The sequence below is a fragment of the Ictidomys tridecemlineatus genome, chromosome 1, assembly GCF_052094955.1.
Source record: "Ictidomys tridecemlineatus isolate mIctTri1 chromosome 1, mIctTri1.hap1, whole genome shotgun sequence".
NCBI classification, from domain to species: Eukaryota; Metazoa; Chordata; class Mammalia; order Rodentia; family Sciuridae; genus Ictidomys; species Ictidomys tridecemlineatus.
In genome coordinates this window covers 53,020,957-53,033,424 of record NC_135477.1, presented here as the reverse complement: position 1 = coordinate 53,033,424, position 12,468 = coordinate 53,020,957, and the positions used below count along the sequence as shown (strand labels likewise).

Below are 12,468 nucleotides of genomic sequence, written 5' to 3'. Positions count from 1 at the left end.
GAGGCTTTGGTACAGTCATAGCATCAGTTCTGACTAACCACCTTGAAACATTTTTCTCATTGCTATCACTTTTCCTTCTAAGATAAGAGGCCTAGGGATGTATCTCAGGAATAGAGTTAGCAACACAAAACTTATGGTAAAGTAATTAGCTCAATGGTAGAGTATTTGCATAGCATGCAGAGGCTCAAGTTCCATCCCCAGCAAGGGAGAAAAAAGATAAATACCATTTGAAATGTAATCAATTTAACCCTTTTTTAATGTTAAGATAATATTTGAGGAGACAAACTTTTTTTTTTTTTTTAAATGGTACTTGGGATTGAACCAAAGGGCACTTAACCACTGAGCCACATCCCCAGCCCTTTACATTTTTTATTTTGAGGCAGGGTCTCACTAAATTGATTAGGGCCTCACTAAGTAGCTGAGTCTGTCTTTGAATGTGCTGATCCCTCTGGCTCAGCCTCTCAAACCACTGGGATTATAAGCATGTGCCACCATGTCCAGCCTTTCTTATTACTTTTGCTGTATTGGATTGAACTCAGAGACTCTCAACCAGAGAGCTACATCTCTACCCGATATCCATCCACCTATCTACCTACCTACCTACCTACCTACCTATCTATCTTACTGAAATTAAGTAAGAAATTGAGTAAGATGCTTTGCCACTGAGCTACATCCCCCAGTCCTTTTTTTATTTTATTTTTTATTTTGAGACAGGCATTGCTAATTTACCCAGGCTGGCCTCAAATTTGTGATCTTCCTACCTCAGCCTCCCAAATAGCTGGGAGTACAGGTGTGTACAACTATGCGCAGTTTATTTTTATCTTTTTGACTTTTCTTCATAAATATGAACATAAAGAATATATTCCCCATTCCTTTTTGTTTAGAATCAGAATAAAGTTGTATTTCAAATATCTAAAAAAAAAAAAAAAAAAAAGAATATATTCATGGGCTGGGGCTGTAGCACGTGTCTCACACATGTGAGGCACTGGGTTCGATCCTCAGTACCACATAAAAATAAGTAAATAAAATATTGTGTACATCTACAACTAAAAAGAATATTTTTTTAAAAAAGAATATATATATTAAGAATTGTAATGCAAAAAAAGAATATATTCATAAATGACTAACAACTATGGAATAGGTAATTCTAAAACCAAGTTATATTTACAAATTAAACATTATCAAATCTCATTCCTTATAAAGATATTACTTTATTCATTTATTGAAAGTAAATTAAAGTTCATGGGCTAGAAGTGAAGCTCAGTGGTAGAGCACTTGCTTAGCATGTGTGACTAGGTTCAATCCTCAACACCACATAAAAATGAAGTTATTATGTCCATCTACAAGTAAAAATTAAAAAAAAAGTATATAGTTCAAAGTACTAGCATGTGAGTTCTATCAAAGTACTGAGTTCTATCCCCAGCACTACAAAATAAATAAATAAATAAATAAAACAAAATTCAAAGTAAATGTCTGGTCAAGTAAGTATAATATTCAATGACACTAAAGAGAAAGAGGAAAATTCAACTACCGTTTTATACTGCTCAAATGCCATAAACTGGATTGCACCATAGGGAAAGATTCGAATCATCATTGCACCATTTCCTTTATATAATCCAAGGTATCCTTCCTTTTGGGGAACGGCCCGCAATGCAGAAAATACTCCTATTTTTAGAAAGATTTCAGAATAAAAATACAATTAAAACAGAAAATTATCTAAATTTGTTTTCATGACAATCATTGATAGAGATAACTAAGCCATCATTCATAAAATAATTTTGCTAAGAATTATACAAATGGCAATTTCTATATAACAGATACATTTACTTAAAATCTTAATTATAAAAATAAGCATATATCTTAGATTAGGTAGAGGGAAGTGAAAGGAGGGGAAGGCAGGGGATATGGAAATAAAAAAGACAGTAGAATAAAACAGACATTATTACTTTATGTATATATGTGACTGTATGACCAATGTGATTCTATAATATGTATACTCAGAAAAATGAGAAATTATATCTCATCTATGTATGATATATATGATATATATAAGTGCATTCTACGGTCATGTATAACTAATTAAAACAAAATTTAAAAAAAAAAGAAATATTTGTAGTGGCTATTGATCTATTTGGATGTTACATTTTTTTCTAAATAAACTTCTATAACATTCTTAAAAATAAGCATACAACATATCAAATATAAAGCCTACTATAGCAAGAACAGCTAAAAATTATTTTAAATTATTGAAAATTAAATTGAGGGGCTGGAGTGCGGCTCAGCGGTAGAGCGCTCACCTCGCATATGCAAGACCCTGGGTTTGATCCTCAGCACCACATAAAAAAATAAACAATGAAATAAAGGAATTGTGTCCAACTACAACAAAAAACAAATATTAAAAAAATTTAAAAAGAAAAAGAAAATTAAATTGAGGGGCTAGGGCTGGGGCTCAGTGGTAGAGTGCTTGCCTAGCATGTGTGAGGCACTGGGTTCGATTCCCAGCAACACATAAAAATAAATAATATAAAGGTCCATTGACAACTAAAAAATATTAAAAAAAAAAGAAAGTTAAATTGAATTACAAAATCTATAAAAGATTAACAATGGAGGGCTGGGGCTGTCGCTCAGTGGCAGAGCACTTGCCTAGCATGTGTAACACACTAGGTTCAATCCCTAGCACCACATAAAAAAAATAAACAAAGAAAGTCATTCTGTCCATCTACAACTACCCAAACAAAACAAAACAAAACAAATATATATATATATATATACACACATACATACACACATATATACACATATATATATATATAATAAAATAAATATATATATAAAAGCCAATGGAAATATTTAAGAATCCAGAAATTGCACTGAAGATGACTGACTCCATATAAAAAGATAAAGGACTCTTTCCCAGACTGACCCAGATGTATATGTGTTTGATGAAACTTTGTTTATGTGAGGAAACTACTAAATAGAACAAGCAAATAAAAAGATGATTTACTGGGACTGGGATTATAGCTCAGTGACAGAGTGTGTGTTTAGCATGTGTGAGGCACTGGGTTTAAATTCCAGCACATACACACAAAAACAAGGACTGGGGCACCATATAACTCAGCTGTATAGTGCTTGTCTTGATCTTCAGCAGTACAAAAAAAAAAGAAAGAAAACAAAAAGCCAACCTATTAAAATTATTTAAATGTGGGGGCAACTTTTCAATATTAGGATATTTTAATTAGAAATACTGATAAACAGGGCTAGGGTTGTGGCAGTGGTAGGGCGCTTGCCTAGCATGTGTGAGGCACTGAGTTTGCTTCTCAGCACAGCATATAAATAAAGTCGGGGCTGGGATTGTGGCTCAGTGGTAGAGTGCTTGCCTAGCATGCACAGGGCCCTGTGTTTGATCCTCAGCACCACATAAAAATAAATGAATGCAATAAGGGTATTGTGTCCAAATAAATATTTAAATAAATAAAGTCCATTTGACAACTAAGAAAAGAAAAAACAAACAAAAAAAGAAATATTAATAAACAAAAGTCAAACTTCTGCTAGGCATGGTGGTGCACACCTGTAATCCCAGCAACTCTGGAGACTGAGGCAGGAGGATCATAAATTCAAAGCCAGCCTTGGCAGTTTAGCAAGGCCCTCAAGCAACTTAATGAGAACCTGTTTAAAAAGTGTGTGGGGTTGGGGGAGATGTGCTGAGGATATAGCTCAGTTGGTAGAGTGCTTGCCATGCATGTACAAGGCCCTGGGTTCAATCCCTAGCACCTCAAAAAGAAGAAGAAGGCAGGACTGAGAATATGATTCAGGGGGCTGGAGCTGTAGCTCAGTGGTAGACTGCTTGCCTAGCATGCGTGAGGCCCTGGGTTTGATTCTCAGCACCTTGTAAAAATAAACAAATAAAATAAAGGCACCCGTCCATCTATAACTACCCAAAAAAAAAAAAAAAAGAGAGAGAGAGAGAGAATATGATTCAGTGGTTAAACACCCTTGAGTTCAATCCCTGGTACCAAAAAAAAAAAAAAAAAAAAAGAAGTTCAGATTCCCTTCCAAATTTTTCAATCAAAAGTTTCATCAAGGGCTGGGGTTTAGCTAAGAGGTAGAGCGCATATGTGAGGCACTGGGTTGGATCCTCAGCACCACATAAAGTAAAATAAAGACATCTATAACTAAAAAAAAAAAAAAAGAAAAGAAAAGAAAAGAAAAAGTTTCATCAAACACTACCCACCATAGGAACAAAGTAATCCAGACTTTGGGGATGGTACCAGAAGATCTCAGAGATGACACTCTCCCAAATTAACAAGCCAGTTATAATTCCAGACAAAGAATATGTGGAATGTAGCCCCCTGTTCCTGCTGATGGGCAGAATCACAGACTTTAGGATAGAAATACCCTGTTTCTTCTTTACTAGCAAAGAAATAAACTTTCTTTTATCTTTTTCTCAAAAAAGAAAAAAAAAGTTTAATCAAGATGGGTGCAGTGGCACAGGTATGTAATTTCAGCAGCTTAGAGGGCTGAGGAAGGAGGATTGTGAGTTCAATGCCAGCCTCAGCAACTTAGTAAGTCCCTAAGCAACTCACAGAGGCCTCTCTAAATAAAATACAAAAAGGGGCTGTGGATGTGGCTCAGTGGTTTAGAGCCCCTGGGTTCAATCTCCTATACAAAAAAAAAAAAAATCATCAAAAATGAAAATAAAATTTCTGTGGTTCATACCTATGGAAATAATTGGGTTTTTTTTTTTTTTTTTTTTTACTTTTTGGGGGTTTTTTATTTGTTGATGGACCTTTATTTTATTCATTTATCTATATGTGGTGCTGAGATTCAAATCCAGTGCCTCTCACAGTTGAGGCAAGCGCTCCACCATGGAGCCACAACCCCAGCACGATGATTGGGTTTTGACACTATTGTACACGGTGTGCCTTCCTCCTCAAAGCTTTTTAAGAATCTAAACTTTATTTTATTTATTTATTTTTATGTTGTGTTAAGGATCAAAACCAGGGCTTCACTCAAGCTAGGCAAGCACTCTATCACCGAGCTACAATCCCAACCCCAAAATGAAAAAACATATATATAAAAGTCAAAACTAGGCTCATTTCTAATTTTAGATTATAAGAGGCCTTCCTATTAATTAAAACAGTAGGTACTCAACATCTAAGAAATGATATACCCCAAAAGCATTTTTAAAGAGAGAGAGAGAGAGAGAAGGGAGAGAATTTTTTAATATTTATTTTTCATTTTTCAGCGGACATAACATCTTTATTTTATTTTATGTGGTGCCGAAGATCAAACCCAGCGCCCCACGCGTGACAGTCCTTCCTATTTTTTATTTTTTTGAGACTCACATTGCCAATGCTGACCTCAAACTTATGATCCTCCTGTCTCAGTCTCCTGAGTCTCTGAGATTACATGCATATACCACCAAATCCAGCTAACCCTTGTTTAATTTGATTCAAAAGTACAACAATTTAAAGTAAGTTAAATTTAGAACAATTTAACCTTTCCAAATTAATACCTGTTAAATATATCAACCTATAGGCTATCATTTTTTACTTTTTTAATACTGGAGATGTGTGACAGAAAAGTTTATAAGGTACAGAAATAAAGAGGAAGTTTAAAAAATAACTGATAATATCTTTCTAAAACTCTGTGGCAGTTCTGCATATACTTATTACATTATTCTTTAAAACTTGTTGATTGTCACATATATTTTGTTAAAAACATTTTAAGAGAAACCATTATTATAAACGAAGTAATATAGTAGTTTCAAAAATAGAAATCTAGTAAACAAAGGGAAGAAGATGAAGAGGACAGGATACAAGAAAGCACAGCCAGGGCTGGGTTGTGGCTCAGTTGTAGGTGCCTGCCTGGCATGTGTGAAGCACTGGGTTCCATCCTCAGTACCACATATAAATAAATAAAATAAAGATCTATCAACAACTAAAAAAATATTTTAAATAAATAAAGTATAAAAACAAGAAAAAAGAAAGAAAGCACAGCCAGGCGTGATGGCACATGCCTGTAATCCCAGCAATTTGGGAGGCTGAGGCAGGAATATTACAAATTCAAAGCCAGCCTTGGCAACAGCAAGGCGCAACTCAATGAGACCCCTTCTCTAAATACAAAATAGAGCTGGAGATGTGGCTCAGTAGTTGAGTGTTCCTGAGTTCAATCCCCAGTACCCGGCCCCCGCCCAAAAAAAAAAAGTGGATGTTGAACCTTTCCAAATTAATACCTGTTAAATATATCAACCTATAGGCTATCATTTTTTTATTTTTTTAATATTGGAGATCGAACCCAGGGCACTCTACCACTGAACTACATGCCCAGCCCTTTTTATTTTTTGAGACAGGGTTTCACTAAATTGCTGAGGCTGACCTAGAACTTGCAATCCTCTTGCTTTAGCCCCTTGAGTCACTGGGATTACAGATGCACAACACTAGGCTGTCCTATTTTTACTTTGGAAAATCAACTATTTCTTTATAACACTGGACTCATTTTTGCAAGTGTTATAAACAGTGTTTGAAAAAATGTGCATTCTCAGCAGCATGCAAAGTTCCATATGTATATGTTACATCAAATTTCTATGCCATGTGCAATGGCCACACCTGTCATCCCAGTAACTCAGGAGGGTGCCCTGGGCTGTATAGCAAGACCCTATCTCAAATATTAAAATTAAAAAAGGGATGATGATGTAGCTCAGAGGTAGAGTACTCCTGAATTCAATTGCCAGTACCACAAAAAATAAAAATAAAAAAGCTTATTCATTATTGAAAGCCTTCTCCAAGGCTGGGGATATAGCTCAGTTGGTAGAGTGCTTGCCTAGCATGCAGAAGGCCTTGGTTCAATCCCCACCCCCCACACACACAAAATAAATAAATAAATAAATAAATAAATAACTAGGTAGGTAGATAGATAGATGAATAGATATAAAAATAATGAGAATTTTAAAAGGGGGAGGGAGGGGCTGGGGTTGTGGCTCACGGGTAGAGTGCTCGCCTAGCATGTCCTAGACCCTGGGTTTGATCCTCAGCACCACATAAAAATAAATAAAATAAAAGTATTGTGTCCAATTACAACTAAAAAATACATTTAAAAAATAAATAAATAAATCCTTCTCGGGCTGGGGATGTGGCTCAAGCGGTAGCGCGCTCGCCTGGCATGGGTGCGGCCCGGGTTTGATCCTCAGCACCACATACAAACAAAGATGTTCTGTCCGCCAAAAACTAAAAAATAAATATTAAAATTCTCTCTTAAAAAAATTAAAAATAAAAATAAATAAATAAATCCTTCTCCTCTGTATTTTTACTTACTTTTTATTAAGGATTAGAGGAACTAATATTTGGTAAAATATAAGTACATGCTTACATATGTATATGTTAGCTCTGGAAGAAAATGAAAGAGACTTTTAAAACTGCTTAATTTCAAATTGGAACAAGAAGAGGAAACATTTTGCTTTTATATTTTATAAATTATCCTTGTTAAAATAATATATATTCAGGGCTGGAGATGTGGCTCAAGCGGTAGTGGGCTTGCCTGGCATGTGCGCAACCCTGGGTTCAATCCTCACCACTACATACAAATAAAATAAAGATGCTGTGTCCTCCGAAAACTAAACAATAAATACTAAAAAATTCTCTCTCTCTTTCTCTCTCTCTTTAAAAACTAATAATAATAATAATATATATTCAAACAAATAATAAATAGGACTGGAGGTGTGGTTCAGTCTTAGAGCATCCCTAGATTTAATCCTCCCAAAATAACCCCACTGCCATAAAAATTTTTTTTAATTAATAAATAAAATTTAAAAGCATGGTACCCCAGGAGCTGGGGTTCTGGCTCTGCAGTAGAGCCCTCGCCTACCACATGTGAGGCCCTGTGAGGTCCTGGGTTCGATCCTCAGCACCACATAAAAATTAATAAACAAAATAAAGGTATTATGTCCATCTAAAAATTTAAAAAAATATTTTTTTTAAAAAAGCATGGTACCTCATAAATATGTACAATTATATGCAACAATTAAAAAGGGTAAATATTTTCAAAAGAAAATTTCGAATAACTATCTTATAAATCTAAAGGGGCTAGAATAAAATGCTCAAAATCTTTATTTACTTATTTATTTATACATACTAGGGATTGAAAGTGGTGGCACTCTACCACTGAGCTACATCCTCAGAACATTTGTTTGTTTGTTTGTTTGTTTATCTATTTATTCTGGTAGTGAAGATTGAACCCAGGGGTACTTTACCAGTGAGCTACATCCCCAGCCCTTTTTATTTATTTAGCACTGGGATTTAACTCAGGAGAGTTTTACCACTGAGTCACTTCCCCAGCCTTTTTATTTTTTATTTTGAGACAGGGTATCACTAAGTTGCTTAGGGCCTTGCTAAGTTTCTGAGTCTGGCTTTGAACTTGCAATTTTCCTTCCTCAGCCTTCACAGCCACTGCAACTATAGGCGAGGACCATGGCACCTGTCAAAATTCTTTTTTGAAATATATTCTTGCTAAATTTCTTAGGGCCTCACTCAATTGCTGATACTGTCCTTGAACTTGTCCTCTTGCCTCAGCCTCCCAAGTTGCTGGGAATACAGGTGCGAACCACCTGGCCCAACTCTTTATTTTTAGCTTGAGACAGGGTCTCACTGAGTTGCCCAGGCTGTCCTGGAACTTCAGATTCTCCTGCCTTAGCCTTCTGAGTAGCTGGGTTTAGAGGCAGGCCACTGCATCCAGCCCTAAAACTATTTTTAGAAATGAAATTAACTGCTAGGCACTTAATCACATACCTATAATTTTAGCTACTTGGGAGACTAAGGTAGGAGGATTACAAATTTAAATCCAATACCAACCAGGGCAATTTAGCAAGACCGGGTTTCAAAATAAAAATAAATACATAAAAAGGGTTGGTGATGGGCTGGGGTTGTGGCTCAGTAACAGAGCACTTGCCTAGCATGTGAGAGGCCCTGGGTTCAATTCTCAGCACCACATATAAATAAAATAAATGTCCATTAATAACTAAAAAAATTTTTTAAAAAAGGGTTGGTGATATAGCATAGTAGTAGAGTACCCCTGGGTTCAAATCCTAGTACAAAAACAAAAACCTACAATTTTTTTTTTGGTTTGGGCTTGTATATTTAAAAATACACAGCACCCCAAATACTGTATCAATAGTTCACAGTTACATTCCAGGAATTCTACTTCATACTTTGCAAGCCTTATAGGGTATAATGTAACCCACAGTATGCATCTCTGTAGAGCATGAAATCTAATGTGAATATGTAATCTATGATTACATATGATTACAAATCTGAAAACAAACCAACACACACCAGCATGGGGAGAAGGTTAAAGGAATAAAACATTTCTGTTTGGACACTGAAAGGCTGGTACATGGTAGAACACCAGGAGATACTGGTATTCATCTCATTTTGCTTTCAATTTAGACAACAAAAGAAGATTGATTCCTTCTTTCCAGGTTTTATATAATCTCTCAATAAATTCAAAGGTCTGCTTTTCTCTACATATGACAGGTACATAATGTGAAGATATAGAATTCATTACTAGGGCTGGGGATATAACTGAGTTGGTAGAGTGCTTGCCTCACATGCACAAAGTCCTGGGTTCAATCCCCTGCACCACACACACATTCAAAAAGAGTTGCAATATTTTTTCCAGTACTGGGAATTGAACTCAAGGGTCCTCTACCATGAAGCTACATACTCACCTCATTTTTTTTTTTGTTTTGGTACTGAGGATTGAACCCAGGGGTGTTCAACCACTGAGCCACACTCCCAGTCCTATTTTGTATTTTATTTAGAGACAGGGTCTCACTGAGTTGCTAAGTGCCTTACTAAATTGTTGAGGCTTGCTTTGAACTCAAGATCCTCCTGCCTCAGCCTCCCGAGCCACTGGGATTATAGATGCACACCATCGTAAACGGCTGAGGAGAATTTCATTTTAAAAAATCTAATGGGAGAGCTCGGGATGTGGCTCAAGCGGTAGTGTGCTTGCCTGGCATGCAAGGGGCGCTGGGTTCAATCCTCAGCACTACATAAAAATAAAATAAAGATGTTGTGTCCACCGAAAACTAAAAAATAAATATTAAAAAATTCTCTCTCTCAAAAAAAATCTAATGGGGAAAAAAATCTAATTGGATTTCTCTCTCTCTCTCTCTCTCTCAAAAAAAAAAAAAAAATCTAATGGGAAAAAAAAATCTAATTCCATCCGGGTGCAGTAGTGTACATTTGTCATTCCAGAATGAGGGAGGGGGGCTGGGGAGATAGCTCAGTTGGTATGCACAAGGCCCTGGGGTCAAGCCCCAGCACCACCAAAAAAAAAAAAAAAAAATGTTGAGGAGGAGGACTGTAAATTTAAGGCCAACCTCAGCAACTTTTTGAGGCATTAGCAATTTAGTGAGACCCTGTCTCTAAACAAAATAATAATAATAATAATAATAATAGATAATAGTTGAGGATATAGCTCAATAGTAAACTGAACCGGGATTCAATCCCCAGTTGAAAAAGAAATCTAATTGGAAAATTATTGATTCTTATTTATCTTATAAAACATCTTTCTATATGGAACACTGCCAGGGTTGTAGTTCAGTGATAGAGTACTCGCCTAGTATGTGTGAGGCCCTGGGTTTGAACCTCAGCACCATATATAAATAAAATAAAGGTACTAAATTTTTTTTCGTAGTTGTAGACAGAGAGTATGGCTTTATTTTATTTGTTTATTTTCTTATGGTGCTAAGGATCGAACCCAGTGCCTCGCACATACCAGGCAAGCGCTCTGCCACTGAGCTACAGCGCCATACTTGAGATGGAGTATTACTTTATATTGTCCAAGCTGGTCTCAATTTCATGACTTGGGAAGCCCTGTCTGAGTCTCCAAATAACTTGGATTATAGGCATGTACCAATGTACCCATCTAGTATTCTTTCATAATTTTTTTTAATTAGATATTAAACCCAGGGTCACTTAACCACCGAGCCACATCTCCAGCCCTTTTTATTTTTTATTTTGAGACAGGGTCTCTCTAAGGTGATGAGGCTAGCTTTGAATTCGCCATTCTCCTGCCTCAGCCTCACAGCCACTGGTATTACACGTGTGCAACACCATACCTGGCTTTAATAAATTTTTTCTGAGGGCAAAACAGTCTATAACATGAATAAACCAAAACTTATTTTGCCAATTCCCTATTCTGAAACATTCTGGATTGTTTAGAATTTTTTAAAAATATATAAATAATGCTTTTTTTTGAAATCAGACATGATGTACACACCTGTTATCTTAGTTACTCAAAAGGCTGAGGCAGGAGAAAATCAAATTGAAGGCTAACCCTGTATCAATATTTAAAATCAGGGACTGGGCCTCAGCAATTTGGCAAGGCCATAAGCAACTGAGTGAGACTTATCTCAAAATTAAAAAATAGGGACTAGGGTTGAGGCTCAGTGGCAGAGCACTTGCCTAGCATGTGTGAGGCACTGGGTTCAATCCTCAGTACCACATACAAATAATTACTAAAAAATATTTTTAAAATAGGAATAATAAAAAAAGGGACAGGGCATGGTGGCACAGGCCTGTAATCCCAGCAATTTGAGGCCTGAGTCAATAGGATCTCAAGTTCAAGGCTAGCCTCAACAAATCACTGAGACCCTAAGCAACTTAGTAAGACCCTGTCTCAAAATAAAAAATAAAAATGGCTGAAAATGTGACTCATCACCCATGGGTTCAATCCTCAGTACCAAAAAAAAATAATAAATAAAAAGGGTTGGGATATAGTTCAGTTCAGTTGGTCAAATGCTTGCCTCACATGCACAGGCCCCTAACTTCAATCCCCAGCACCACAAATAATAATAATAATAATAATAATAATAAATAATTAATAAATAAATTTAAAAGGCTGGGAATCTAGTTCAATGGTAAAGCACTCCTAGATTCCCCAGTACCAAAAAAAAAAAAAATTATATATATATCAGGGTCTGGGGATGAGGATGTAGCTCAGTATCAGAGCTCAACTGGGTTCAATCCCTAGCACTGCAAATAATAACAATAACAGTGCTTTTCAAAAACCAATAATTTGATCATTTATTATAACAATCAAATTTTAAGGGCTGGGGATGTGGCTCAAGCGGTAGCGCGCTCGCCTGGCATGCGTGCGGCCCGGGTTCGATCCTCAGCACCACATACCAACAAAAGATGTTGTGTCCGCTGAGAACTAAAAAATAAATATTAAAAATTCTCTCTCTCTCTCTCTCTCTCTCTTTAAAAAAAAATTTAATATACTGTACATAATTGTAGATGTTATGATTTTCTACAATAGGCAGTTACAGCAGCATTACCATAAACACTTGAGTAATGTATCGTACTTATGATGTTTCCATGTCACTCACCAGTTTCAGTTCCATTATCATCTTTCTTTTTCATTTTTAAAACTAATACATAAAAATAAAAATTATACATATTGGGC

The 12,468-nt window shown here is 36.0% G+C and overlaps 1 protein-coding gene across 3 annotated transcripts in view; it reads right to left on the bottom strand.

The window, feature by feature from the left end:
* Positions 1-12,468, bottom strand: part of Slc25a16 (solute carrier family 25 member 16) — a 41,832-nt gene that overhangs the window by 19,393 nt on the left and 9,971 nt on the right. For all 3 annotated transcript variants that reach the window (XM_021726782.3, XM_078041262.1, XM_021726779.3), the window contains one exon: positions 1,532-1,665. In XM_021726782.3, coding sequence (XP_021582457.1) covers positions 1,532-1,665 — 134 coding nt within the window. The remainder of the gene's footprint in view (positions 1-1,531; positions 1,666-12,468) is intronic.